At 39.8% G+C, this 26,306-nt stretch overlaps 1 protein-coding gene across 2 annotated transcripts in view; it reads right to left on the bottom strand.

The window, feature by feature from the left end:
* Nucleotides 1-956: 956 nt before the first annotated feature.
* ncmap (non-compact myelin associated protein) overlaps nt 957-26,306 on the bottom strand; it is a 72,824-nt gene continuing 47,474 nt past the window's right edge. For both annotated transcript variants that reach the window (XM_048558189.2, XM_048558190.2), the window contains exons 2-4: nt 16,873-16,959; nt 7,282-7,366; nt 957-3,211 (exon numbers count right to left, since the gene is read on the bottom strand). In XM_048558189.2, coding sequence (XP_048414146.1) covers nt 3,073-3,211; nt 7,282-7,366; nt 16,873-16,959 — 311 coding nt within the window. In that variant the 3' untranslated portion in view covers nt 957-3,072. The remainder of the gene's footprint in view (nt 3,212-7,281; nt 7,367-16,872; nt 16,960-26,306) is intronic.

Here is a 26,306-nt window from a genome sequence, read left to right as displayed (position 1 = left end):
AGGGCTTGGTTTTCTCCAAGTTTGGTCATACTCCAGTGACATTGCACCACTCTGGAGCCACCGAGTTGTATTAAGGCAGTATCATTGGGCATGCAGCTTGCTGAAAAATGTTAATTAGATCCACTTTTGACAGGGATGGCCCATAGTCACAGCTTTCAGCCAGTCTGCTCCACCGCCTGGAAATGAATCTTTTCGCCTCAACTGAAACCATTCATGTGCGATGGTTTCTGAATGGATTGTCTGTAATAGCCTTTCATAAGACCAATGAGGCAACTAATTTGCACATACTGCACCCAAAAAGAGCAAATAATTACAAGACACCAGGTTCAATTATTTTGGTTCAAAATCAGAAATTGTTGGAGAAACTCAGCAGGCCTGGCAGCATCTTTTAAGAGAGAAACAGAGGTACCTTATGAGTCCACCGACCCTTCTTCAGAACTGAATGTTAGGACTTTGAGTACTAAAGAAAGGCCATTGAACTTAAAATGTTAACTCTGTTTCTCTCTTCAAAGATGCTGCCAGACCTGCTGAGTTTCTCTAGCAATTTCTGCTTTCAAATTTACAGAATCTGAAATTTTTGTTTTATATCACTCATTTTCATGTTGCTCTTTAGATACTGTTGCTCAGAACATCTGAAGAACATCCATTGTCTTTTGAGATCTTCCATCTAGAAAAGAGCTTATTATAATGTCTTGTTAGAAAGAAGACACCTCCAACAATGTAAACCTCTCCATGCTGCACTGACATATCAGCTTGGATTATGAATTCACATTTAAGGAACAGGACTTGAACATATAACCCAACGATTTAAATGCAAGTTACCACTTAACATGCAGACAAATGCATGGAGGCAATATTTTGTGAACTTGCTTTGAAATTACAATGTAGTTATCAAGCCTCAAACCAGCCAATAATGTGGAATGAGTATGAAGAATAACCTGTGAAAACGGATTTTACATTTATTGTGTACAGGAAATTGCATGACAGAAAGGCATCCAAATTTCAAATTCAGCAAAAATCTGTTGTGCAATAATAAAAATCGGTCTCACTTAAAGTGACTCGATCCTTCAATGTGTCACTTTGCATATAAACAGTGAACGTTCTTTTCATAATTTCACGTACATTCTCATGTTTATAAAAAGGCAAGGCTTGCTTTTATAAAACACTGCAACACTTTAGGCCAAGTTGGGTATTTATTTAAAATTTACAGATTCACCTTGTAGTTTTGAAATTCTCTATCCTCAAACAGAAATTTGCTCATGGGGATTTGCTAGTATTGTATTCAGCTCAAGTAAGCCCTGGGTTGTTACTGCTTTTGCATGACTTATCTTCATTGATGGCTCTCCACTTATTGTATGATCTTCTTATAGTGATTGGGATCAGAAAAACTACATAAACCAACTACGTTGGTCTATTAATACCAGATTGCTCTAATTTTAAAATGTGTATTTGCACAAAGCAATAAATAAAACCTATTTAATACAGATTAGTCAACTCAAGTATCAACATTAATTTCAAGTGGCTGTGACTTCTGTCAGTGTTGTATATTGCCAAAATACAAGGCCAAGAGTGAGCAAAAGAAATTGCAAAGTAATTGGCAATTATATAATGGCAGGAGTAAAATGTACCCACAACCTCGACATTGGAAAATTGAAACTTGAAAGCAAAACAACATCAGTGATTCCATAGTTAATGGATACAGCATTGCCATTTAAATTTAATAATCAGGCTTGTCAAACCAGCAGAGATAAATGGTCTTAACTCAAATTTCCTTCATTTTACATAACTTTTTTTTCAATGGCTGGGATACAAATGGGGGTCTTGAAGAACCTCTCACTTTAAATCAATCTTTCAAAAGACAAGACAGCAAATTTGATCTAGGTGACAAGTCTATTAACATAATATTAATAAGTAGTAAAACAATACAATTCATTCCAAGCAACATGTTGAAAGAGTATACATGAAGCAATAACTTAACAAGAAACAAGCAACATGAATTTTAAACATCCTGCCCAACATCTTCACTACTTTGTGGACATTACGGATAAAGTAGCTGTCGGCTTACCCTTGTACAGTTTATCAGAATTTCAAGAAAGCTTTTGAAAAATCTCCAAGTAAACAGGCTAATTAAATGCAAAGTTGCACAAATGTTTTTAGAACATGGAACTAGATAGGACTGTGTCTTATAAATAGGACACCAAGATCATGCAAGATGTCATGAGAGAATGCAGTCGTTCAGGATTTTACTGAAACAATCCAAGTAGCAAAACCAACTACAATTTTGTCAGAAATTGCTGCCTAAGCAAAATAAGAGAAGCAATAAAAAAAGCATATTTCAAAAAATCTACATATCTGGATAGAGCAACAGTAAAACATATTTAACACTGATAAATGTAAAGTATTGCACATAGTCAAATAACATAGATCACAGTTACATACAAATGGTACTCAGTTAACACATGGATACTAGAACAAAACTTGCACTGTATAAGTAAAGAGATGAAGCCATTAAAAATGAAAATCAAGTTAGAAACATCAAATACTTTGGAAGTGATGTGTTCACTATTACACTTGGATTATTTTAGCAGTTTCTCTATGTTAATAATTCCATTCACCTAGAACTTTTTAATCAAAGCGATAAATATTTAAGGTGATTTACCAAGCAAATTAATAAAGGCAAAATCATTGTACTTTTCAAAATAGAGTTGGATGTTGTGAGAGTTAAAAACACAAGTGTTGGACTTTTAACATCCATGACTTTCTTATGCTCTATATTCTAAACGAGAGATAGAGAGAAATCAATTATTTCCATATGAGTCGACAAATGCAGAGATTTCGTGAGGAGCTGTGATCCCAACTATTTTTCAGGGCACTGCAGTTGTTGATGTAACTGCTAACTGTTTGAAATTCTGCAGCCTGGAAAAATAAAGTGCAGCCCAGAAAGTTTGTGAGACTGGATAAAGATGGTAATTTTAGTAACACATTTTTATTTCGCATTTCTGCGACCCAAATTATCCAGATTCAGTCTGTAATAGCATCCTTTTCTGTCCAATTACATTGGTACTTCAGTTATTATTTCCTTTCCAAAGGAATATTCAGTGAACTAGAAACCTGTGATGTTTGCCTGCTTGTGTCAAGACCAGTCTGTGGAAGTGGATTTGAAAGTTGCTTTGATGATTTTGGCGCCAGATCTCTTTTCAGTCGGCTTTGTCTGCAGAATAACATCAATTGTTAGTGTTCCTGACACCGGTGTGATATTTATATCCAAGCTACATAGTATTTTATGTCCATCAGAATGTAAACCAAAAAGGGATGCTTATAGACAATTTATACATTTCTAGATTCTCACAAAGACAATGTTAAAAAATGGAGCATCATAAAATATGAAAATCTACGCACAAAGCTACCATTTGATTTTCCTCCTAATTTGCATTACTTTGAAGAACGTTGTTTGTTCCTACTGCTCACCAATTTTTTCCTGACTTTGCATCATTTCAAAATAATTTGTCCTTCTTTCTGCAAATTTCATATCCTCTTCCCTTCAGCTTCCGTCCCACCAGTTATTCCATACCCAGGAATGTGCCTTCACCCTGCTTTACTCTGGTCTGAGTGTACAGTTCCTGACTTGAAATGGTTTTTTACTCAATTCCACATTGATGGCTTTCTTCAACTCTATTGTAGCCTGCAAAACACTCGATTTTCAAGGGAAAGTGATCATGTGTGCAATATTCTGCAATCAACCTTAACAAATTGCTAAAAATTCTCCCTCATTTTTGTACACAAGCGGCACAGGAACTGGAGTATGTTTTACTGATGGTTGCCACAGACCCAGTACAATTTAGACTAAAGTATCATCATTGACAGAAAGTTAAAAATATTGTACAAAATCTACAAACTATGAAATCTGCAAATCATTTGTCCTGAAATTTAGTACAACACTGTTTCTTTAAATTCTCATCTCATCCCAATCACCTTTCCCCTATGCCATGCCTTTTTCATTTCTTACTCACCTCCCATATTATTTCCAAGCTTTCCACCCCTTCTCCTTGTGCAATCCCTATGCCATCCTTGCCATCTCTTGCTGTGCACTCCTTTCATATGGGACAACTGCATCTCCTGCCCATATCCCAACAATCCTTCCAGCCAAAGTGTTATTGTTGGGGTTACCTTGCCTTCGCTTTTTTTTCATCCATCCCATCACTGCACCGCCCATGCCACTCTCTTAAACTACTCTCCCCAGTCCTGCCAATAACTTTACTATTCTCACTTTTATCCTCCAGTGCTTTCTTCCTCCAGTCATCTCTCTACCCATTTCACCATAGCAAAATTTTTTTAAAAGCCTGTAATAAAATTCATTTATCGCTTAACAAAAATGCTTACAATACAACAAACTGCATTTCTCCTTCCCAAAATCTTTAGTCTTTTATTTATATTCAAGAAATTTTTTTCCATTTCCCACAACAAATTGGCATATTCACTTAAGATGAGCGGTTTGCTAATTTTTCTTCCCCAAAATCCAATGGTATTACACTGGCCTGGACCTACAGTTTAGAAATGTACACATTATAAAAGGAGCATTATACTCTTTCTTGTCAAAATGCACATGCAGTTCTCATTGAAGTTGTAACTGTCACAGTGCCATACTGGTGATGTTATCCCCAATGTCATGTATGCAATAGCGGATAAATTCGATATTGAATTTTTTTGTTTTGTTGACACTTAAATCTCATTGTTTCTCATTTTATGTTCTGCCTTCTGGTCTTGAGATTTGGTTATTGTGCACACTTTTGGAGCTGTAATTTCATTGTGAGTACAGTGTAGGTTACGAGAACACTCCTATCATTAAATCATTCTTTCACACACAAAATCTGTAACACGAATGAACTCAATGTCTGAGTCAAACTTACACAATAGGGGCAAAGCAGAACCTAGGCTTAGATCCAAGCATAATAATGGGCCTAAACAGAGAAAACCATTTGTAACAATTATTTTTACATATAGTCTTCAAGGCTTTTCAAGAACTGGATAATTTTTACATAGAAAAAGAAAACGTGGTTCAACACTAGTGAATAAATTCTTCCCATTTAAGACACTGAGCATTAACATCAAACATGTTTGCATCAGGGAAGTTTCAGCCTTTGCTTCAGAAAAGCAGAGGAACACAACTGCACCAGACTGCCACATCTCCCATGTCAGCCATCCACTAACTTCAAGGCAAGCTTGTCAGAATTAATTATGTCTGTTCAGTAGAGGCTGAATCAAGACTCTTCAAGTTTATCTCATGTATGATCTTTCTATTCAAGTGGAAGAAGAAGACTTGGATCTCTTCATTCCCAATAGATTTCAATCCATTTCCTAGCACAATGACTAACCCATTGTATTAATGAAAGTACTTTTGGTTGTATATTATTTCGTGTTGTACACACTGGCTTGAGAGAAGAATGAAAATGGTCAATACAGTTCTTCTAAAAATTGGATTTATGGGTTTCATTGGCTCAATTTGCGGAATTTGCCTTCAGAAAAGTGGGCTGGATTCTCTGAGGAGTAGCATCAAACAGGATTGGGGCTACCCACCCTTATTTTATGTGAAAGGAGGGAGCTCTGTCCTTCTGAGAAGAGATACCAATCAGGGCTCCATTAGAAATGTACAGCCATACTTCCGCTCTGACATGTTTTTTGTAGCACAGATCTGTCAGAAGGAGGCAAACCATTCCCCTTTTCACAACATAATAATAAAGTGTGAAGCTGGATGAACACAGCAGGCCAAGCAGCATCTCAGGAGCACAAAAGCTGACGTTTCGGGCCTAGACCCTTCATCAGAGAGGGGGATGGGGTGAGGGTTCTGGAATAAATAGGGAGAGAGGGGGAGGCGGACTGAAGATGGAGACAAAAGAAGATAAGTGGAGAGGAGAGTATAGGTGGGGAGGTAGGGAGGGGATAGGTCAGTCCAGGGAAGACGGACAGGTCAAGGAGGTGGGATGAGGTTAGTAGGTAGGAAATGGAGGTGCGGCTTGGGGTGGGAGGAAGGGATGGGTGAGAGGAAGAACAGGTTAGGGAGGCAGAGACAGGCTGGGCTGGTTTTGGGATTATACTCTCCTCTCCACCTATCTTCTTTTCTCTCCATCTTCGTTCCGCCTCCCCCTCTCTCCCTATTTATTCCAGAACCCTCACCCCATCCCTCTCTCTGATGAAGGGTATAGGCCCGAAACGTCAGCTTTTGTGCTCCTGAGATGCTGCTGGGCCTGCTGTGTTCATCCAGCTTCACATTTTATTATCTTGGATTCTCCAGCATCTGCAGTTCCCATTATCTCTGATACCCTTTTCACAACAGTCAGCTACCCTATTCTGGCACTTGAAAGAGCAGACGGTCTTTGACAGTTTTTGTGGGAGTTGGGGAGGATGTGAGAAATCAGGTTCAGTGGAACACTGTCTAGGTGCAGAGTGGTGGAAGGCTTCACAAGTGGAGAAGCAGAAGAAGTGGGGAGCTTCTCTCGTGTTGGGCTAAGTTGTGGGGAAGGGGATCAGGTGCAAAGCTGGGGAAGGGGACAATGTGTCTAAAATCAGGAGGAAAATGGGGTTCTGCTGAATATTTACTCAGGAGTTAGACTACATATTTAAGTCTAACTTTTCCACATCAACTGTTTACTTAAATTCATTTGAACCCTCTGAATCTTTTGATTTAAATGGACACTTTCGAAGGGTTCCAGATGTAGAGGAATTGCCCAGTAGAAAATCCAATTTCCCGGGCAACTGCTTTGGAATCTGCAATGAATCTGGTTGGCAGAACATCCAGGCCAAATGTATTTAATGATTAGTTTTATGGGCTTCATATTTGTGATTTTTGTTTTCTACTTGTGCAAATTCTCATAATTACATTAAAAAGCCGATGATCATTAAAATGATGAGGGAAGGAATAGCTACTTCACCCACCTCAATTTTAGAAAGATTCTCTCTTGCATATATGTTGAATTAATGGACCTAATATTTTTACACTCATGGATAGATAGTCCTGTTATTCCTCTTCAAACCATGCATCATCCTAACTTGCAAACATATCACTATTTCTTCCTGGTTGCTGGATCAAAACCCGGGAACTCCACCTTGGACAGCACTGCGGTGTTCCTGCATCCCAAGGACTGCAGCTTTTCATGGTGACAGTTCACCACCGCCATCTCCAGGGAAATTAGGAATGTACAATAAATGCTGGCTTGTAATGCCCACATTTCATGAATTGATTTAAAAAACTGTAATATAAACAATTTTTCATAATTACTTCATTACCTGTTATAGTGCTTTAAAGTGAGCAATACCAGGGTGAGTATGATAATTACTCCAATTACAATGACAGCTACAATTGCACCAGAGCCTGAAACACAAAAAGAGAATTCAGTTAATCTGGAGCTCATAGTCCCACTGACTTTGCTCCTTATCAGAAATTGGGGGGCGTTTGGGCATTGCTAATGTTGCTTCAGTGAAGTTTTTTTTTCCCTTACGTACACTGAATTGATGAGACATTGCACTGTTTTCAATGCAAGTTTTTGTTGTGTGAGCAATTACAAAGATTAACTTAATTTTGATGTCACGCCAAAAATATGAAGATTCTAATACTTATCTGTAATAACCTTATATGTACTGGTTCGTCTTACCGTAAGTCAGAGCTGGTCTGGATTTTATGTGCCCTCACTTGGCCTGAGTTCAGTAGGGCAAGGGAAGTCAAGCAGATCGGGTGCCCAGACCACCATCTTACCACCCACTCCGACACTCAACTCATAACACGTTACATGAGTGAATGAAGAAGTTGGCTATCAACATATCTACATAACTGAAAAGTCAACAATATGTTGTCCAAGAAATAATATCTGGGCACTTGGGTGAGATTGGGCAGGCCATTTTGTGTGACCAACATGATCAAAGGCAGCAAAAGGGTGGGGTGCACCTCATTCAGGGGAGTGCCCTATGCACATTGGAGGGGCATCCCTCCCAAAGCTGTCACCCCATCCTTCTGCACCACTTGCTCAGAGTCTGGTCCCTCCACCCACCTTTCGCCCTTCACAGGTATCTAGCTTACACCCCTGGCTAAAACTCCGACACTTAACTTCTTAAGGTAGTCATGGTCTTTCTTGGGCAATGTAGATAACTGAGCTCTGGTGATGCCAGGTTGATGGAGCTGTCTGGTGATCAGAGTGGGAGATCCTCCCAAGTGAAGACAGGGCAGGTGAAAGGTCACCAGTTTAGCAACTTGCAATACATTCTGCTGTGACACAGGCTTTAAAGGAGGAAGGAATGTAGGCTTCCAACCAATTTTTCTTGTGGGGAATGTAAGCAATATGCCAATCCCCTTTAGAGCCAGCCCATTGTCAGGATTTTTACCTTTCATTTTCAGAATCCTGGAAGCCCACAAACATTTATAATAAGCCAGATTTACAAAGCAAATCTGTGGCAAAAGCTTTGAGAGTACCAGGAAAACATGACTTTAGTCCACATAAATAATAACCATGTGGCACAGATGTTATACTTCTTTTTTGGTATTCCACTGACAGGTAAGCTGGTAACCAAAGGAATTTGATTTAAAGATAAAAGAACCAGAGGCAACAGAAGATGATTTTGGACAGCATGGTAGCTCTGTGGTTAGCACTGCTGACTCACAGCAGTAGGCACTAGGTTCGATTCCACCTTGTGTTGACTGTCGTGTGTGGAGTTTGCACACTCTCCCTGTTTCTGTGTGGGTTTCCTCTGGTTTCCTCCCGCAATCCAAAGTTGTGCAGGTTAGGTGGTTTAGCCATGGTAAATTGCCCACAGTGTCCAGGGACGTGCAGGCTAGGTGAGGTAGTCATGGGAAATGCAGGATTACCGGGATAAGGTAGGAGGGTGGGTCTGGCTAGGATGCTCTGAGGGTTGGTGTGGATTTGATATGCCAAATGGCCTGTTTCCATACTGTAGGGATTCTAGCATGCTATTTTGATCTAAAATGAGAATGTGGTGGAAGCAGCTTCAATAGAAACTTTCAAATCAAAATTTAATATATACTTAAAAAGATGGCAAGTATCTACAACTCTTTTGATAAAAGGCAAATTTGCTCGCAGTTTCACGGGCACAAGTACAGTTAGTTGCATAATCTCCTTCAATAAGGTTGCAATGACGATATGATTTTGCTAATTTAATATTTGCTACTCTAAAAGGTACATGTGGGCATAGCTCATTCATTTCTGACTTGAATGAGTTCTGAACTTAATTTTCATTTTTCAATTTAATGTGTTTTGTACATATATAATATACATATCTATCTGTGGCATCAGCAGGTTACAAGATGAGGCATGAAAGAAAAAGCTGGAAATACTTCACATCATTCTCTCTGGACAGAGAAACAGAGGTAACATTTATTAACTATAAATATTAACTGTGATCCTTTCTCCTAAGATGCTGCCAAGTGGCTCCGGCATTTTCTGTTTTCATTTCAGAAATTTGCAGTAAATTGCCTCTGTACATGCCAAGAGAAGTTGTCAAGCAGGCCTGATAGCAAGCTTGTGCATTGGCCAGCTTACTCCTGGGATATAAAAACCTTATTGTAAAGCTCTGAATCACATTCTGTCACATTAAGCACATTCCATATTTAGTCTTTGTTTTGATTTTGTAAAAAACAGAGAGTTGTTAATACAAAAGAAATTCGACCAACTAACCAGTAAGTTGCTCAATCACAGCTAATGAGATGTAAATAAGACAAAAAACTTGATGAAGCAGTTAGAATTCACACATAGATCCATATAGGTTTCCAAAAGGTGGAAAACCTTTTTTCGAGATAAAATTGGCAAAGCCATGGGGTGAGATTTTTACAGAGTCAGACAGACTCCAGAAATATTTTAATAAGTATAAAAATTCTACATGAAAAGAACAATCTGTAATGACATTGCATTCAGGATTATTTCATCAGCACTCTCTGTACTTGTTAATTTTTAAAGATAAAACAGGCTGAGGGGGCACCTTCATGCTGAAGCATTGTCCAACATTCTGCTGCTGGCTGCTTCTCTGAAGCTGGAAGATCTATGATTGGTTTTCCATTTTTGAGATCCCATTTATCACCCTTAACTGGATAACAAAACCTGGTTCCAAGCCAATCCATGGGATGCTAAGGTCAAAATTCCTCTGTGTTTTTCTTTACCTTCATAGGAGCAGTTGCATTCCAAAACAGTTCGGCTTCCTGGATTCCTGCCCCCAAAATGAAAAATTCAGTCTTCTGTCAACACTGAGTTACATGGCCTTAAACAGGAAGAGAGAGGCTAAAATTAGCCTCAGCACCCATGATTTGGAGTGCTGATGGGAGGTATAGTGGGGTGGCAGTTAGGTAAATTCATGTGTGGAATCTGCACCGTCATGGCACATGTCCAACCATCTTATTGTACAGTCCTGCCCCTATCACTGTAATGCTGCTGCCAGGACATATTGGACACAGAGCCAGGTACACACCTCACAGTTTGGACCAGAGTACATCTTGATGATCTTCAATTGCTCTTAGGGCGTTCACTCTATTTGCATCTATTTGGATGCTCATAGCATTTTAGCCTTGCTTTTCCCTTTCGTGTTTTGTTTCCCCAGCTTAATGAGTCACAGTCCTTACTTGAATCTAGGCAGTTTGTTGTAAGGGTTAACAAGGGATGGACATATTGCAGTCTCACACCAATGCTAGTTACTAGCAGCATGTGCAGCAACGCACTACAAGTGCTTCGACCCAAATTTGCCTTAAAGTTACAAGCATCTGACTTAGTGGGAATCACGAGTCAAATAAGAAATGTGATGAGCTCGAGTATATCAATCATTGGGACCTGACTGCATCTGCTCCCTTATCCCTAACAGAGGGGTGTAGAACATTTCAAACTATCCTCTTAGTGAAAAAGTCAAAAGGAGACAACAAACAGACACAGTGAAGAGGATAAGCCTTTGAATAACTGAGAACTAGGGAACCGAATCAGGAGGTAGTGGGAAGTGACAGATGTCACTTCCTGTCACCCTTAAGGGTCAATTAGAAGTTGATCATGTCTCCCTTAAACCAATTAGCAATAAGCCTCACCTAACAGAGGCCAGTCAGAATGTTGTCTGGCAAGCGAGAAAGGGGGTTGCTAAGCCGCTGGCGAAGGTCTTTGCTTCCTCACTCTCCACGGGAGTCATACCAGAAGGTTGGAGGGAGGCAAATGTTGTTCCACTTTTCAAGAAAGGATTAGGGAAATCCCTGGAAATTACAGACCATTCAGTCTTACGTCTGTGGTCAGCAAGGTTTTGGAAAGAATTCTGAGGGATAGGATTTATGACTATTTGGAAAAGCATAGCGTGACTAAAGGGAGTCAGCATGGCTTTGTGAGGGGCAGGTCATGCCTTACAAATCTTATTGAGTTCTTTGGGGAAGTCACGACACAGGTTGATGAGGGTCGATCAGTGGATGTAGTGTACATGGACTTCAGCAAGGCATTTGATAAGGTTCCCCATGGCAGGCTCATTCATAAAATCAAGAAGTATGGGATACAGGGTGATTTGGCTATCTGGATTCAGAATTGGTTGGCTGACAGGAGGCTGAGAGTGGTTGTAGATGGTAAGTATTCTGCCCGGAGGTCAGTGCTGAGTGGTGTCCCACAGGGCTCTGTTCTTGGGCCTCTGCTCTTTGTAGTTTTTATAAATGACTTGGATGAGGAGGTTGAGGGGCGGGTTAGTATGTTTGCTGATGACACAAAGGTTGGAGGTGCCATTGATAGTATCGAGGGCTATTGCAGGCTTCAGTGAGACATTGACAGTATGCAGAGCTGGGCTGAGAAATGGCAGATGGAGTTCAACCTGAACAAATGCGAAGTGATGCATTTTGGAAGGTCGAACTTAAATGCTGAACATAGAATTAAAGGCATGATTCTCGGCAGTGTGGAGGAACAGTGGGATCTTTGTGTTCAAGTGCATAGCTCCCTCAAATTTGCCACCCAAGTGGATAAGGTTGTTAAGAAAGCATATGGTGTTTTGGCTTTCATTAACAAGGGGATCGAGTTTAGAAGCCACGAGGTTTTGCTGCAGCTCTACAAAACCCTGGTGAGACCACACTTGGAATATTGTGTCCAGTTCTGGTCGCCCTATTATAGGAATGATGTGGAGGCTTTGGAAAGGGTGCAAAGGAGGTTTACCAGGCTGCTGCCTGGACTGGACGGCTTGTTTTACAAGGAGAGGTTGACTGAGCTCAGACTTTTCTCTCTGGAGAGGAGGAGGAAGAGAGGTGACCTGATCGAGATGTACAAGGTAATGAGAGGCATGGATAGAGTCGATAGCCAGAGACTTTTCCCCAGGGCAGGATTGACTGCCACAAGGGGTCATAGTTTTAGGGTGTTAGGAGGAAGGTATAGAGGAGACGTCAGAGGGAGGTTCTTCACCCAGAGAGTTGTGAGCACATGGAATACTTTGCCAGTGGAAGTCGTGGAAGCAGAGTCATTAGTGACATTTAAGCGACTGCTGGACATGCACATGGACAGCAGTGAATTGTGGGGAATGTAGGTTAGGTTATTTTATTTTTGGATTAGGATTAATCATGGCACAACGTTGTGGGCTGAAGGGCCTGTACTGTGCTGTACTTTTCTATGTTCTATGTAATTGCTCATACTGTGGATTGTGGCCTGGAAAGAGTTAATAGTCAACAGTGTCAGTTCAAGCACGAAGTAGTTTGGCAAGTTAAGTTACCCTGCTGTCCAATCAGAAGTGGAAGCAGAAGGTCCTCAATGTGTTGGGAGAGACCCAGACTGAATGACAACCTGCATTGTAAACACAACAGCAAAGCAAGAGCTATAAATATGTCAAAAGGTGAAAGCCTGTCTTCATAGGCATCATTTATAACCTAAGTTAATGACTACATCAGGCTGCATCTTGTTGCCTTATCATATAAAATCTTAAATGAACAAATTAATGTTGGATTTGAGTTCAAACTGTGATCTATACATTTTACAAAAGGATCTGGTCAGTCATCTGTCAGGCCTGTCATCTGTGTGCATCAGTGGTTGGGTGTTTGGGATGGTGGGTCATGGTTAACCTTGGTGTTAGCTCAATGAAAGTCAAGGGGTTCATATCAGGGTCCACTGCTGTCATTGGAAAATTGGGGAAAGTCAATTTTTGGAATTGGAGGTAGCATACGGAGATACAGGGGAGCAATAATTGTGATGGAGGATAATGTACAGTACATTGAAAAACCCATGTTACTGCAGGACTGTGGAGCCAAAGATCACAGTCACCCTGGGATCAGTGGGAGACAGCAATGCTGCCTGATGTTTGGTATGATCAAACTGTAGGTTACACTGGGCTTCAGAAAAGCAGTCATGATGGGGTTCCAAGATGGTATAAGGTTACAGGTGAAATGAGTATAGGGTGTTAGATAAGAAGTTAGAAAGCAGGACTTTAAGATTATTGATCTCTGGGCTACTCCCAGTGCCACGTGCCAGTGAAGACAGAAATAGAGTGAAAGGCCAGACGAATATGTGGCTGAGGGGCTGGTGTAGGGGGCAGGGCTTTCAGTTCTTGGATCATTGGAACCTCTTCTGGGGCAGAGGTGACCTTTACAAGAGGGGAAGGTTGCACTTAAAGCAGAGGCTGTCCAATATCCTCGTGGGGAAATTTGCTAATGTCACCCGTGAGGGTTTAAACTAGTTCGGCAGGGAATGGGATAAGAGAGGGGCCATCAAGAAGTCCAGGGGAAATACATTAGCCGTCATTAGCAAATTTACTATTCAAAATAGCAAGGGGCACAGTAAAGGGAGGGAAAGGGCTTTTGGTTTAAAGTGTGTTTATTTCAATGCATGAGGCCTGACTGGTAAGGCAGATGAGCTCAGAGCATGGATTGGCTCTAGGGAACTGGGATATTATAGCTATAACAGAAACATGGCTGAGAGAAGGGCAGGACTGGCAGCTCAATGTTCCAGAATGCAGAAGTTACAGGTGTGACAGAAGTACAAGAATGTGAGAATTGGGGGTTGCCTTTTTGATAAGGGAGAACATTATAGTGCTTAGAGAAGATGTTCCTAAGGGTTCATAAAATGAGGCCATAAGGTTAGAACTGAGAAACAAGATTGGGATGCTCACTCTGTTGTGACGGTATTATAGACCCCCAAATAGCAGCAACTACTGGAGGAGCAGATGTGTAGAGAGACTGCAGATATCTGTAGGATTAATAGAGTAGTATTCGTTGGAGATTTTAAGTTGCTCTGTATTGAATGGGCTGCCCAGAGTGTAAAAGACTCAGACAGGGTGGAATTTATCAAGTGTTTCCAAGAAAGTTTCCTAAATCAATATATAGAGGGCCCTACTCGGGAGGGTGCAACACTGGACTTTCTCTTAGTAAACGAGGTCGGTAGTGACTGTTAGAGTGAAGGGAAAAGCTGGCAGGCTGAGGGATAGTGAGGCTCTGGTCAGGAAAAAGGCATACATTGTGTTTAAGCTAGCTATCATGTTTAAGTAAATCCCTGGATGACTATAAAAAGTGCAGGAGCACACTTAAGAGGGAAATCAGAAGAGCAAAAAAAGGGTATGAGATGGATCTGGCAGATAAGGTTAAAGATAATCCCAAGAGGTTCTATAGCCATATAAGAGTAAAAGGGTGGCTAGGTGGAGAATAGGTCCCCTTAAAGATCAGCATGGTCGTCTATATGTGGAGCCTCAGGAAACAGGGGAGATTTTTAAGGAATATTTCTCCTCAGTGTTTACGGAGGACAGAATCATGGATGCTAAGGAAATAAGGGAAACAAGCGGGGATGTTTTGGACCGCATACATATTGCCAGAGAGGAGGTGTTTGCAGCCTTAGAGCGCATTAAGGTGGATAATCCCCTGGGCCTGATCAAGTCCATTTTCAGGTATTGTGGGGTGCTAGCGAAGAATTTGCAGAAATGTGATCATTGCACTCTTCAACGAGTTTATGGTGAAGGAGAGGGAGCATTTTGTTTTGTCGTATTATTGAGGTCTGGTTTTGCCTCTGATCTTCATGTCGTCTTACAATTCTCTTCCATCCAACTGACAAGATTTATTTTCAAATCAAAATGTGCACTTTATTCCTTTCTATGACTTAATTACCTGGAATTCAGTGACAGTTACTGATGAATGATAAATTGTGCATTCAAGTTTAAAAAAAGCCCTATTCATAAAGGAGGCAGTTAGAACGAATTGGCACTTAAACATGTTCCACTGCATCTATTGTTTCCTTTGGATATTATTTAGACATTCTCTCACCCTCCCCCATGCTGGTTCAAAGTTTCTCTTGTACTCTATACAAGATGGTTGGATATAGGTATTGACTCATATTGGGGTACAGGTGCCAAGTCATGTGGGTTGTAGCTCTGTAGTTACCATTAGCCCTCCAACATCTTGGCCAAGCAAGCAGTTTCACAGGTTAGTCTAGATAAATTAGTGCTGGCAGACTACTTGACTGAATTAACATGCACCTCCGCAGAAAATTTATTAATAGCATTGAGCACAAACATTTCTGAATTGACTACACGGGTGATTTAATGGTGGCAGTCGATAGTTAAAAGCTGAAAAAAAAATGTCATGATGATTTGGTGGTGGGAAAGCCGTACAGTTGTGTGTAATAGCACTTCTGGTTATAAAAAACAAGTAACATTTCTTCCTCTCCTTTTCTGATCGGTGTTCGAGTTATTCGCAGTTATTTGCACATTACAAGGAAATATTAGCCTTGAAGTGGTTGCGGCACAAAAATATTATAATTATAGCCGAGCTAAAAGGATTACAGTTTGAAGATAGATTGTATTGACTTACCTTCTATTTCCTTCAGTTTCGAAAATAAAGTAGTGACTTATGGGAGGGTATAGCCTAATGATATTGTTGCTGAGCTAATAAGTTGGGTTTGAATCCTACTACAGCAGATGGTACGATTTAAATTCAATAGAAATCTGGAATTAAAATGTCTACTGATGATCTTGAAACCATTGTTGATTATCACTAAAAACCCATCTGGTTCTCTAACGTCCTGTAGGGAGTGAAAACTGCGATCCTTACCTCATTTGGTCTACATGGGACTCCAGAGCCATTGTAATACAGTTGACTCTTAACTGCCCTCTGGCCTGCCAGGCCATTTCACTCAATTGTATCAATCACTGGAAAGGCCAAAAGGAATAAAACCAGATGACCACCTAGCATCAACTGACATTGTGTGTCTTCTTAGAGCAAATGGACTGCAGCAGTTCAGAAGTAGCTCACCAACACATTCTCCTGGCCAAGTGGGACAGGCATTAAATACTGGCCCTGTCAGCAATGCTCACATTTCCACAAATGAATGAAAATGTTTTAAGATCTTGAGAGTAAAAATTGAGAAACCATTTCTTTCGACAGATGAGTCTACGACAAGGGGACATAACTTTAAAATCCAGCAGGACCTTTCAGGGATGATTCATCACAAAGTGTGATTGGAGGCAGGGTACCAACTGAAAATATCTAATTTGAGACTGATAGATTATGTGTGTAATGATGTAAAGGTATGTGGATTAAGGCAGATGAATAACTTAAGATTCAGGTCAACAATGAGCGAATTAAATAATACTGCAGGATAGAGGTGCTGATGGGCCTCCTCCTGTCTCTTTGACATTAGTGCCCCCCTTTGGGTAAGACAGGGTCATGCAGTATAGGATAGAACCTGGAGACTTTTGGTTTGCTTGATTCGGCTCCAGAATAGGTTAGTGACCGAATTGTTAGGAAAACTCTCCTCCCCTCTTTGTTGTACAAATAAGCTATTTATTCACCAATTATTCTGCAGAGTTAAAGTTGGAAGCTCATTAATTACCAACCTACACTATTTCTTCACATAAACCAATTTACAATAGGAAAAGGAAGTTACAAGCAGCAAGTTCAATACTTACTCTGGTACAGAATTTCTTCAGGGGATTTTGTGGCCATTGATGTGATGTTTTCTTTTTTTGTAGTGTTGACCGTCATGCTGATCGTCACTGGCAAAGGGAGAAACAAAACCAGGTATTATTGGTCAGACTGTTTTAGGTGCCAAATATTTTAGTCACAGGATTCAAATATTATTGGTCTTAAGAATTAAAATGGCTTGTCAAAATCGTTTGCACCCAAGGTTCTGATCTCTGCCCTCCACTTTCCCTTTCTGCCAGTCAGTTTCTCCCAACTCTGAAAAAGTCCATTTGGAGTCTGTGTCTGACAATCCTCAGTCCAGACAGAAAGAATCAACAAGGAAATGTGGAGCCTCATTCCATTTTCTAGCCTTACAAGTACAGCATTATAAGTGCCATTGGAAAACTCAAACTAAAAGGTGCAAATAAGAGTCAATTGTTTAACAATTTGGGGTTTGGATCACTTTGTATGCAACACAAATGACACACAATAAATCACAAAGACACACATGCACTGGAATTATCCACCATTGTCATCTTGAGGTACAGAAAACACATGGCTGCATTCCATCTGTCAGATCCTAAAAAGTATGTTCAAAAATAATTCCTAATAGTCCAAGACGATTTTGACAGAGTTAGTGCATGTACTTTTCCTGTCTGATTGTAATGGTACACCATTGATGATACTGCTTGCCATTTACAAGAGACAGGCATCCAGGCCAATATACATAACACTAACAATAACTCCACACTCTAATCACATCCAGGCAATGCACAAGTTCCAAATTAGGGGCAGGATTAGTGACAACGATGGTTTGGAAATGCTGATCTACAAGTGAAATATGTCATCTCTATCCATTGAAGTTTCATGCTGTTACATTGCTAGTAATCTGACCACATACAATACATCATCTGTTGTAGCAAAAATAACATTTCTGACACAGAGATCTTAAACAAACTTAGCTGACTCAATTATGGAAAATCTTGCTCTTAAAATAACTTTTTACACCTAAATGTTGGCTCCCCAACAGTTTGCACAGGAAATTAACACTTGGCCAGTTGGGAGTTGATGCCACTGTTGAACAGAATAATGCAAAGACTCTGCAACAGCCATCGGAACATTGACGCCTATAAAAATGTCTGTCTATGGTACTTAGACCATTGTGTACTTTCCATTCATTCCTGGGGCCAACTAGTGTGGCCAATTTGACCCACATAATTCTGTGAACTGCAAGCATCAAAATCCAGTCATAGACATACAGACTTCAATTTGCCAGAGGTCTTGCGAACATTTGATGGATCTTAAAAGTAGTATTCAAATGGAAAGGTAATTATATCATTTTAGTTTCTTTCAATAGTTCATAAAGTGCATTCCAAAGTAAATGCTTTTATCATCAACAATTAATCCCGAAAGTAACATTAGAATTTTTTTCCCAACTGGTGCATGTGGAGGAGTTTCTTCAGAAATTGCTCCTCAACTTTATTAGAATCATAGCGAATAGGATCAGGAGTAGCCCAGTTAGCCCATCGAGTCCATTCCACCTTTCAACATGATCATGGCAGATTTTGCATCTTATTACTATACTCGGGCTCTCTTCTCATGTCACACAACACCTTTAGTCTCTAAAAATCTCTTTTGTAAACAAATTGTGTGATTGTACTTCCACAACATTCAATAGTAGAGAATTCTGAAGGTACACCATGTTCTGACTGAACAAATTTCTCCCTGTTCAGTCTAAATATTCTACCCTGCATTATGAGACTGTGTTCCAGACCACTAGCCAGAGAAAACACCATCCCTGCATCCAGTCTATTCACCTCTGTCAGAATTTTATACATTCCTCTCATCCTTCACAAGTGCAAGCCTAGTTCGGTAAATCTCATCACATAACAAGCCATTCCAAGAATCAGTCTGGTGAAACTTTGCTGAATTCGTCTGATGCAAGTGTACCTTAGATAAGATGGCTGAAACTGGACATAGCACTTCAGATGTTGGCTCAACAGGGCCCTCTATATCTGCAGTAATATATTCTTGCTCCAGTGCTCAAGCCCTCTCGCATTATTGGCCAACATATCATTTGACATCCTGCATGCTTTCTTTTAGCTACAGCAGTAGAAGGGCACTCAGGTTCCTTCCTACAACAACGTTTCCCACATTATCATCATTTAAATAATATTCTGCATTTTTTTTCTACCAAAGTGGATAACTTTAAAGTTATCCATGTAATATTCTATCTACCATGCATTTGCCCAACCACTCAACCTAGCAAAATTATCTTGATGGCTATGTACTTTGAACTCACTATTCAAGATCACCTAGCTTTGTTATCAGCAAACTTGGAAATATTACATTTGATTCCCATTCCAAATTATTGATGAGTATTGTGAATAACTGGGGCCCAAGCACTGATCCCTATGATACTCAATTTGTCACAACATTTCACTCCAAAAAAAACCAATTAATTTTCCTTCTCCTTGTTTACTATCTGCTAGCCAAATTCTCATTCCATACCAGCGCATTAGCCCAAATCCAATGTGCTATCATTTTACAGTATAACCTCATGAGACTACATCAAAAGCTTTTCAAAAGCCCAAATATACCATACTCACTGATTCTCCCTTATGTATTCTACTCATTATATCCTCAAAAAATTTCACTGGGCTTGTTAAACATAATTTTCCTTTCATTAATCTGTATTGACCTTGTCCATTCCCATTGGACTTTTCGAAGTTGCTATTCTCACATCCTTAAACATATTGCAGCATTTTTCCTGCAACAGATATTAGGCTCAGCGATCTATAATTCCCTATTTCCTCTTTCCCTCTTTTTTAAAAAAAATAATTCTGTGGTGTAGATATCATTCACTTCTTGTGGAGTTGTCATAGCAAAATAGGTTTTGGGATCTTTATGGAGGAGCCAGATATTTGTACATGCAAATTGTTAAAGTTGATGGAATAGAAAATTTCACACATAAACAGCAATAAATGATAACAGGACCAATAAATAGCATACAAATCAGCCCACTGAAAGCAGAACTAAATCTGCCAATCATGAGTGTTTCAAAAAACAGTAATCAAAATGGACAACAAGAGGCAGATACCAAAAAGAATGACAATGTTAAATCATATTTTTTTATTGTTTGCAAGGCCTTTAGTTCATCTTTGTTTTTCCACTTAATGCACCTGTTAGCAAGAATGCCAAGAATGAGACATAACATTATAAAGATGTGTAAAATTGAACATCCAACAAGTGAAGTTATTGATTTAACAGCTCAGATGCCTGTGTTAAAAGCTTGAACTTCAAGCTCATGGAACTGAAGGCCCATATAGCTACAAATATTCAAGCCAGTGAGATACAATTCCCAATATGCAACCATGCATCAAATGGTTCCAGGGATTGCTACTCACAATATCAGGGAACTAAATCTCCAGGGCAATAATTGTTGGGGAACTGGAATAGCTCAATTTTTGTATAAGAACCAACAGAACAAGTTAAAATACAGGCTATTCAACTTACTATGAAAAAGCTAAATTTTAAAGAAAAAATTACTTATTGATAAATTCAATCACATAATGAAGGAGAAATGTCTTTACTCACCATTGTTAGAATGTGAAAATCATTATCTCAGGAAATGGTTGATGCAAATTGCTTAGGTGCTTTCAAAAATAAAGTTAGAGAAATAAATGACAGAAAAGGGAATGGAAAAATAGGCTGAAAGACTGATGAGGTAGATAGAATGAAACACATGTGGTGTAAAAACACCAGCACTGATTAGTTGGAGCTCAGGTCTTGTTTCTGTGCTGTAGACTCTATACAGAGTGGGAGCGTTGTCCTTAGTATAGAGAATGGTAGGAAGATATTTGACCGTATTATTTGAGGTGTTCAAAGTAATGAATGATTTGGATAAAGAGAGAAACTTTTCCAATTGTCAAAGGGGCCACTAACCAAGGGAGATAGAATTACGATGATAGGCAACTAAAAAAATGATGCAAGGTAATTTTTTTTCTATAGTGTGATCTGGTACTCATTGCTAAAAAAAAATTAATAGCTGATGTTCGACCAATAGTTTAAATAACTGTCAGTATGCCAGATGAATCTTATCCTACGTGATAGTTCACATGGCATATATCACAAATGTTGGGTTCCTGTTGAGAACAATATCCTGAAGTTTATGAGCAGTACTACTTATATTGCAATAACATCATGACTTACACATTCAATATTGTGTCTGTCATTGCTCTCGTTGCTGGATATTACATACACATAACTAACTGACTGAACACATTACACTGACTCCATTGCACTGTTACAGTGACTGAAAGTGAGGAGAGTATCTTTAAACTGGAACACCACAGGTCATGATGTCAGATAACTGTCGTAAAAGGGTACACTGCATACCTGGTCTGGAATCAATATAGTAGCACAATGAAGGGAGCACATTCCATTGCAAGCTTCGAAAGGGAATTGGAGAATTACACAAAAAGGAAAATATTTAAAAAGGCACCAGGGAACTAATGGGGTGGAACTAATTGGATAGGCCTAGCAAACAGTTGGCAAGGTCTTAGTGAGCCAGATAATCACATATTGTATTGCATCATTCTGTGACATCTTATGATCGCCCCCTGACTCACTGAAGTAATTTTTATCAATTTTGAACAACGCAATATGCAAATTAATACAACTTTTTCCTCATATAAATACAATCATAATCTGCAAGTAACCTTCTATTTAGGATGTGAATTTTTACAGTGAAAGCCACAAATAAGGGATTTCTTTTCTTCCAATTGTCTTTTCAAAGTAACTAATGGCATCATTGAGACTTAAATGAACATTTACATTCCAAACTTTTGTTACAAAACTCCTTCTAAATTCAAGTAAATAGACAATCATTCCAGAATGTGTTATTAATAAAACCCCTGATTTTACTTCAGCTTTTTTGAAGGTTATACCAAAAGTTCAAAAGAGAATTCATATACGTGTGTATAATTAAAAACCAAATGTTTCACTTTTAAAGCTAAAAACACATCTTTCACATTGCACTCTGACATTATTTATATTTTCTTTTGTCAATATTTGAAAAAGTTGTGATTGCATGTAGTAGAAGCGGTTTGCAAAACTTTATATATCAAGCATTCTAACTAAGCATGTCTGTATCTTGTCAGCAAACCTTTCAAAACAAACACAGTAATAATGAGTAACTAGCTAGTCTCTGCATTATATAGCAGTATGTGATCAAGGACACACCTATGATTTAATTATACTGTACATGTTCCGACACAGCTCTGACAATAAAACAAAATCATTGATTTACTTTGCATTGCTGAAATCTGTATCAGATTTTAAGAGCCCAATGTTTGTAGGCTCAGTGCTTGATCACCCAGGAAACATGTGCATGTCAACATGTGGAATTTCATCATTAAGAAAATTACAGTTCAGTCTTGATGCTAGATCAGAAAATCATTGCTCTTTACATCCAACCATTTTCCACTTCTCCCTGACAAATGAACAATGAGCACTGAAATAAGGGGGACACTTTACTTTCTCTTCTACTTTCTCCATCCTTGTCTGTTGGATTGCTTCTCAAACTTCCTTCAAATGTGAGGCTAGACAGTGAATACTGGAAGCCTATTCAGCACGGCATAGTTAGAGGTGAAAGGGGAAACACAGAATGGAATTCCTTTTGTGTAATCAAGACCATTTTCTACCTCACTATGTAAAAAAGGGAACATTCAGCATTCAATCTTGTAATGGGAATTGAACCAGAGACACTAAGTGAAGTAACAAAACAAACATCGAGACAACAATAATCATAACTAAATACACTTTATGGTAATGATAGGACACAAGTCCTATGTCAACAATTCAAGGAGATCCCACAGATGAATTACATCTGCATATATGTGAATAAACTGGGGGAGAGGCAATATTACACAAATTACTATTTTATTAAAACAAAGAGGTTTGGCAATTAGCTAATGTAATTCCTATATTTATGAAGGGGAGGAGGGATTCAGGACATACTCTGTGAGCTATAGACAAGTTAGCTTACAATGAAGATATGATTAGAAGATCTAAAAATGTGAGATACAATAATGATATACAGGATGGATTTCAAAAGGGAGAATCTTGCTTCATCAATCTTACTTATTATTCTGAGGTGGTAATAGAGAGTGCAAATTTTGGTAATGCAATTTACCTTGATATTCAAAGGGCCTTTGGCAAATGTGGAACCAAGCAACTGGGCACAGAATGCATATTGGTTGTAGTGACAGTAATGAGTTCAGCCAGGTGGACTTCAGAATGAGCTCCCTGATTGGACCAGGCTAATCAAGGAGCTGTTCACTCAGAGCTGACTCTGAGAAAGCTGGATCAGTGACAAAGACTCTCCATGTGGAAATAAAGGATGACTTGGGCTGACAGGATATCAGCCTCTGTGGCGTTATTTAACTCAGTAGCTTCAAGTATGGAAAGTGCTGGTCCACAACATCAGTGCTCGATCCCTGCTTTCACAATTTGCATTGAGTTAGATTTTGAAATCAAAATTACAATTTATACTTTTTGTGGATTATTCTAAATGGAGAGTACAGTCAATAGCAAAGAGGACCACAAGAAATTACAGCAGCACACTAACAAAACGCTCAGAACACTCAAATAATCAGCAAATAAAAGTTTAACGCAGACAAATGACAAATAGTACATTTTGGTTGGAAGAATGAGGAAGTCGCTCATAACTTGGAAGCTGTAAGTCTAGATGGAATAGGAGAACAAAGGGATCTTACAGCAGAAATACACATACCATTTGTAGCAGTTTCAGGGCAATCCCCAGTTTTAAAGGGAAAGACTGAAAGCCTTTTGTAAAGAACTGTTCAACCTGGCATCTGTGCAGGCATCTGGAGACAGAGAGCTTCAGAGATATGAGGCATCTCAATCAACAAAACCGGCACCCGCCAGACACCGTATCCAGGGACAGGCACTCAAATGGTAACAAACCTGAAACTGTGAGCAATGGAGCCTCTCTAGTTAATGGGATAACGACTTACACTAATCTGAAAACAGTTTGGGAGTCTCCATGAAATTGTCAAAAATTCAGTTAAGTGAATTCGGGACGGTATCAACCCTTTTGTTTCCACAAATGATGAGATTAAACTGGCCCAAGCAATTACCGGAGATGCTTGTGAAATTGAATTACCTGGGGGGGAGCGGAGCTGGCCGGTCCTTTGAAATTGCAAGGGTAAAAGGGGCAGCAGGGCCAGCTATCGAGAGCTCTCCTTCTTTTCCACTCTTCTCACCCTGAGCTCGCTGCTCCTCTGGACACCAGCCCCTTGGGGCTGAAGACATCGACCCTGTCTGTGACCTCAGACTTTGGAAGTCCGCAACTACACCTGATGCAGAGAGGGAGCCCCACTGGACAAGCAACAAGTCCCTCTGAGACCGTAAGAATCCTTTTCAGGCCTGGGACACTCGTACTCTGGAATAGTTGGTTAGGCATAGGGGGAGGGTTTTGTGTGATTTTTAAAATATAAGTACCTTGTATTTGTTTAAGGTTAAAGATTTACGTTGTGTCCGCTCCCGTTTTCTTATATTTTATGTCATAGTGTAGAGTATAAGTTTTATTGATGTATTGTGCAGATTGGGCAAGTTGAGTTTTCCTGTAATAAAGTTGACTGGTAACTTTGAGCTCATATTTGAGTCCATCTGTGCTCCTTCTGGGTACACCAATTTTGGCTGAGCTCACAGCAGGTCCCAGACTATAATTCCAGTGTCAAGGACCGGAGGATGATCCAGGCGATTTGAACTGCCCACTCAAGGGGGATTGCTGGCCAGGATAAACAGTTTGATCTCTCTTTCTCTCTCTTTGGAGGTACTGCCCGAGTGGGTAGGTACCAGCTGGCCATTGTCCCAGCAACAAGAGAGGGAATCGCCCAGGCATTGGTGGCGGTCGCGTTTACTGTGTGGAGATAAGTTCCGACTCACTGGTCAGACTATAAACAGTGAGTTTGGTTCAGCGGTCCCTCCAGCAGAGTTGCCCTAGTGTGGTATTCCAGGTCTTTGAAGTTTCAGAGCCTGCTGGTAAGAGACCACCACAGTAATTGGGGAACCCCAGATACCAGCCTGAGTGCGGAGTAAAGGAAAGAGGACCTTTACACATTATAAGTTCTGCCATAGATTAGCAGGGCTATTAAAAAAAACAACCAGGCACCAGGCTTTATTTATAAACGGTAAATTGCAAAGTAGGAAACGTGTGCTAAACCTGTAGCAAACGCTGGTGAGGCCACATTTATTATAACCTTACACAATATTACAAAACGTTTATGGAGGCACTGGAGAGGATGCAACAGAATTATCACAGATCTTACTGCAAATGCTTCAGTATACTTCTCACTCTTGAAAAAGGTGGAGGGAGTGATCTAATAGAGGCATTCAAACTTATGACAGTTTTTGTGAGAGTGGATACAGAGAGAATGGTTCCTCTTGAGTGAAATAGCATAGTTAGAGATGATTGCCAATAAATCCAAAAGGGAACTTAGATGAGGGGAAGCAAACGGTACAGACTCATTTAAGGGGGAGCTAGACAAGAATCTGAGGGGTAAAGAATTGATGGTTATAATGGCTAATTTAGATGGGAAGAAATGGAAGGAGTCTGGAATGGTACATAAACACTGATATGTAAGTGTTAGGCTGATGGATTTTGATTATTCATATACGGGATGTGGTTGTCGCTGGCCAGGCCAACATTTATTTTCCATCATTAGTTGCCATTTAGATTATGGTGGTAGGCTGCTTTCTCAATCCATTGCAGTCCTTAGGATGTAAATACTTCCTGCTCCCATGTGTTCTCATCTGCTGGCCTTGTCATTCTAGGTGGTACAGGCTACAGGTTTGGAATTTGCTGATGAAGGAGTTGTTGTAGTGCATCCCACTGGCTGGTACATACTCCTGCAGCATGTATCTGTGGTGAGAGGAATGAATGAATGTTGAAGGCGGTAAGTTAGGTGCCAAAAAAGTTGCTACTGCTTTGTCAGGGGTGGTGTTGAGTTTTTACGATTGATGTTGCAAACTCACCTCAGCAAATGGAAAATATTTCATCACAGCCCTGATTGTGCCTTGTTTCTATTGCATATACCCTGTGTAAAAACAGACATCACAACTGAACTCAAACAAATGAGCTGACATTTCTCCTAATCACTCCTGAACCTACTGTTGTAATTATGATGACATCAGCCAGGTGGGCCTCATATAATACGAGTGCTCTGATTGGACCAGATTAACGTGGTCCAGTCAGGGAGCTCTGGCTGACAGATATAAATATGAGTAGCGGAGGTTGTGTTCACTCTGAGCGCTGGCTCTGAGGAAGCTGGATTAGCATCAAGGACTTGCCATGTGTAAATAATGGGTGACTTGGCAACAGGATACCAGCTTCTGTGAAGTTATTTCACCT

This window comes from Stegostoma tigrinum, chromosome 24 (genome assembly GCF_030684315.1).
Source record: "Stegostoma tigrinum isolate sSteTig4 chromosome 24, sSteTig4.hap1, whole genome shotgun sequence".
In the NCBI taxonomy this organism is placed as follows: domain Eukaryota; kingdom Metazoa; phylum Chordata; class Chondrichthyes; order Orectolobiformes; family Stegostomatidae; genus Stegostoma; species Stegostoma tigrinum.
Note: the sequence above shows the minus strand (reverse complement) of the source record. Positions and strands in the feature narration are given on the sequence as shown.